General features: G+C 48.5%; 1 protein-coding gene across 1 annotated transcript in view; it reads left to right on the forward strand.

Moving 5' to 3' along the window:
- The first annotated feature begins 972 nt into the window (after positions 1-972).
- Positions 973-3,774, forward strand: part of CXCL12 (C-X-C motif chemokine ligand 12) — an 18,646-nt gene continuing 15,844 nt past the window's right edge. The window contains exon 1 of the mRNA XM_045283529.1: positions 973-1,015. Within this exon, the coding sequence (XP_045139464.1) occupies positions 973-1,015 (43 nt within the window). The remainder of the gene's footprint in view (positions 1,016-3,774) is intronic.

Genomic DNA, 3,774 nt, shown 5'->3' on the forward strand with positions numbered 1-3,774 from the left:
TAGGTGGAGGTTTGTGGCCCAGAAGCCAGCAGAGGTGTGTGAAAGGAAAGAGAGGAAATGAAGAGGAAAAAGAAAGAAAAAGAAAAAACAAAACAAAACTGGACCAACTGAAACGATAGCGATGGGAAAGATAGAAGGGAGAGAGAAGAAAAAGAATAGTAAGGACATAGCTGAGGCCTGATCGCCTGACTGTGTGGCTGAAGGTGCTCCCACCCTGCCTCATGGTAGCGGGGTGGTGTACCTGCTTGGTGTAGGGTCCCACAGTTCCTGGGCCGAATTATCCTCAAAGGCAAGATCACAGTGGAGGTCAGGCAGCAGTTCTTGCAGTGGTGTTGTGTGCTGGAGATCACCAGTATAGCAGCACTATAGCCGGTGTGGGCAGGGGGAGTTCCCTCAGCCATGTGTAAGGACCCCAGGACAAGCAGGACCTCCCCAGCTGCGTGTAGAATCACTGAGGGTGGACAGTAGCTCCCCCGTTGGGCTTGTGGCATTGCCCTAGCTTGTGCCAATACCGCTGATGCCCAAATAGCTCAGAGAGTGTTTTTTTTTGTCGTTGTCCCCCCCCACCCCCACCCGGCCAGCTGGAATTGAATTGAATTAAATTTTCCCCCTGGCTACGGGCTCTGGGTTTGTGCTCAGTGAGGTATTCTGAAACCAAGGCTTTCTCCAGGGGCTCTTTTTAATGTTGAGAGCCTCCAAGCTCTGTAGCTAACTTGTGGCATTCCTTAGCACTGGCTCCCTTATTATGCTAATGTATGTTTAAGTACTTGTTCTGCCAGTTTGTCTTGGAGTTAAACAATGAGGCTTGGGTGTGCAGTTTTTACTGAGAAAATATTTTTACTCTTTTTTATATTGGGTTTATGAAGTGCCCCGATTTTGGGGCTATCACGCTAATCCCCAGGGGAGGAGATCTAGTATACCAGAGAGGTTGTTTTCTTATCAGCCAACTAGAACTGAATTCACCCCTGGGCTATGGCTACCCGCTTGTGCTCTGCCACACTGGGATCTGACTCAGGTAAATTTCCTGGAATTTTTTCAATTGCTCCAAATCTGTGGTTACCCATGCTGACCCAACCCTAGGCTATGAGCACAAGGTAGCTATCAGCGTGGGGATCCTGGGGAAATAGGACCTGGCAGAGGCTCGGTGTGGAGCCCATGAGCCCAGCACAATGAAACTAGGGCATTTCAGTGCATTCTCAGTTTGCTTTGTGGGTGAATTTTTTTTTTTAAAGTGGGGAGGGGGTGTGGGGACAGACCCTAGTACCCTGATTCTAATTTTAGGATTCTGTTTCCCAGTCTCCTTCACCTTACCTTTTAATTTTCTGGTCTGGCAGCAGGAGTTCTGGGACGGTAAATCTAACTGGGTGCCATCTTCGGTTGTTTTGTTTTCATGAAGGAATGGGAAGTGGACAGTGATGGGTTCCACAATAATGACTGTCCTAGGGACCTCAGGGTGTGCCTACTAACTGGAGGTCAAGCAACCTGGAGGCCACTCTGGCAATGGAGCTGAGTTCCATTCAGCACAGCCCTGCCAGGGGCCCAACCCACAGGGGAATTCCCCCAGAGTCTCCTTGGGGCTGCTAGAATAGAACTTCTGCTCTGACTATCTACTTTGGGCAAAAAGGAAGCAGAGAGATCTTTTGGTGTTTGCTTTGTCCAGCCTTGCTGTCGAGGTTCCCAGTGGCTCCCGCTGGTCTCTGGACTCCAGCTCTGGGACTCAACCCACTTCCTTGGTCACTGGTTTAAGGTCAAGTCCACAGCAGCTTTTCCTGGCTTGGTAAATTCCCAGGGGTGGGACTATCAGGCACCAGAAACTTAGAGCAGGGTCAAGAGACAGAGATGGCAATTCTCCACCTGCTGTCCACCAGAGGGCACCGGAGGCCAACCACAGCACTGGTCTGATTTGACTGGCTTGATTTTCTGCTCCTGGTATTCTTAAGAGTAGGAGAGGAAAGGATTGTCTTTATCACTAAATTGTTAGTTCTTTAATAGCAGGGACCAGCTCATTAGGGGTCCAGGTTCTGCATCCAGGGCACAGGATGAATGAATGAATGGTGATGAATGGCACCTCAATGATGAATCAATGAATGAGTGAACACGAACACGGGTCCTTGCGGCGCTCCATGGTGCAGTTGACTAGGCACCAAAGTTGTTTTGGAAATCAGAGAGAGAGGTCAATTATCCCTTCAGCCAGAGTCTCTGGCAAACTACTGCTGACCATCTTTCCAATCCCACCCCCCACCCCTAGGCCCCAGCTAGAGCCACTGAACCCATGCCAGGAGGTTCCTGCTCCTTTCAGAGTATGTCTCATCCCAGATTCCTCAGGAACCCGGAGTTTAGGACCTGTCTTCTCAGTCTTCCATGCAAAGGAATCAGGGATGGTGTAGACACAATCTTGTCTACTAGCCATGATGAAAAGGGAAAGAAAGGGTGAACTGTGTGACCTGTGGTCACAAATGCCACTCAGCCATGAGCTGCTTCCCCCAACCTGTGCCTCTAGGCTGCTTGCCTGTGCCCCTGACCTGCTAGGGTCCTACCCACTGGGGATGACACAAGTCGAGCTCAGCGGCCTGCTAGAAGGGCTGAGTCTTGCAAGGCAGGCAGCTGAGAGTGCCAAGGATGTCTTTGGCCTGGAAAGGTCAGTGGCAGAAAGGGGATTAATTTCCTGTTCTTGTAGTTTTGGGTATAGGGAGGAAATGTTGAGCATTATAAATTTATTTCTAGTTTCCATGTATTGAGTATTGACTATGTATTACATAGATACTGAACATTTCTGATAGGGATCTTATTCTATCCTGCCAGTTTCAACTGCAGGCTGGGGCCTGGGGTCAGTCATTTCACAAGTAAGAAAGCAGAAGTATAAAGAAGTAATTAAATTCACATTTCCTGAGCTCCAACTGGTGAACCCTCTCAGTAGCACAATGCCTTATTTCAGAGCCTCCATAAGACAGGTGAGGAAACTGAGGTTCAGCTAAGAACTAATGGTGTTCATTTGGAATCAGAGTTACTCTGGAGGTAAAGACCCAGACCAAACCCATTGCCATCAGTTGATTCGGATGCATAATGACCCTGTAGGTAGCCTTTGGGTATCTTTACAGAAGCAGACAGCCTCATTTTTCTCTTGGGGAATGGTTGGTAGTTTCAAACTGCTGAGTTAGTACCGAGACTCCTTGAATGTTATTGTCAGTGTCCTTCTTTTAGATACTTTTCTGGTTCTGTGGGCAGAAAACCTGTAGGATGCCCACAGTGCAGTAGACCCTCACTCTGGGTCTGACTCCATCTTTATTGGTTCTCATTGGTCTCGACTACTAAAGCAGTAGGACTGAAGCCTCACTTTGTGGACTGGGTCTTTCTTTCCATCTGCATACCAAACCAAAGCCCAGACTTGAGTTTATTCCAACCCATATGACAGAGGCGAGCTGTCCAGTGGTTCAAAGGCTGCCAACTTTATGAGAAGGAGCTTAGTTGACTCAGTGGTTGAAGCACTGAACTGCTAACCAAAAGCTTAGTGGTTCTAACCAACCAGAAGTTCAGAGGGAGAAAGAGGTGGCAGCAGTCTGCTTCCTTAAGGGTTGACAACCTTGGACAATCCTATGGAGGCAGTTCTACTCCATCCTTATGGGTCAGGGATGAGTCGGAATCTACCCCATAGCTGTGGGCTTAATATTTAAGGTCGCCGATTGCCATATCTCTCTTCAGCAGAGCGACTGATGACTTCCGATTACTGACCGTTAGGTTAGCAATTGAGCACTTAACCATTGTGACCGTCTCTCT

This window comes from Echinops telfairi, unplaced genomic scaffold, assembly GCF_000313985.2.
Source record: "Echinops telfairi isolate 266 unplaced genomic scaffold, ASM31398v2 ScPeMD7_7462;HRSCAF=8500, whole genome shotgun sequence".
NCBI lineage: Eukaryota > Metazoa > Chordata > Mammalia > Afrosoricida > Tenrecidae > Echinops > Echinops telfairi.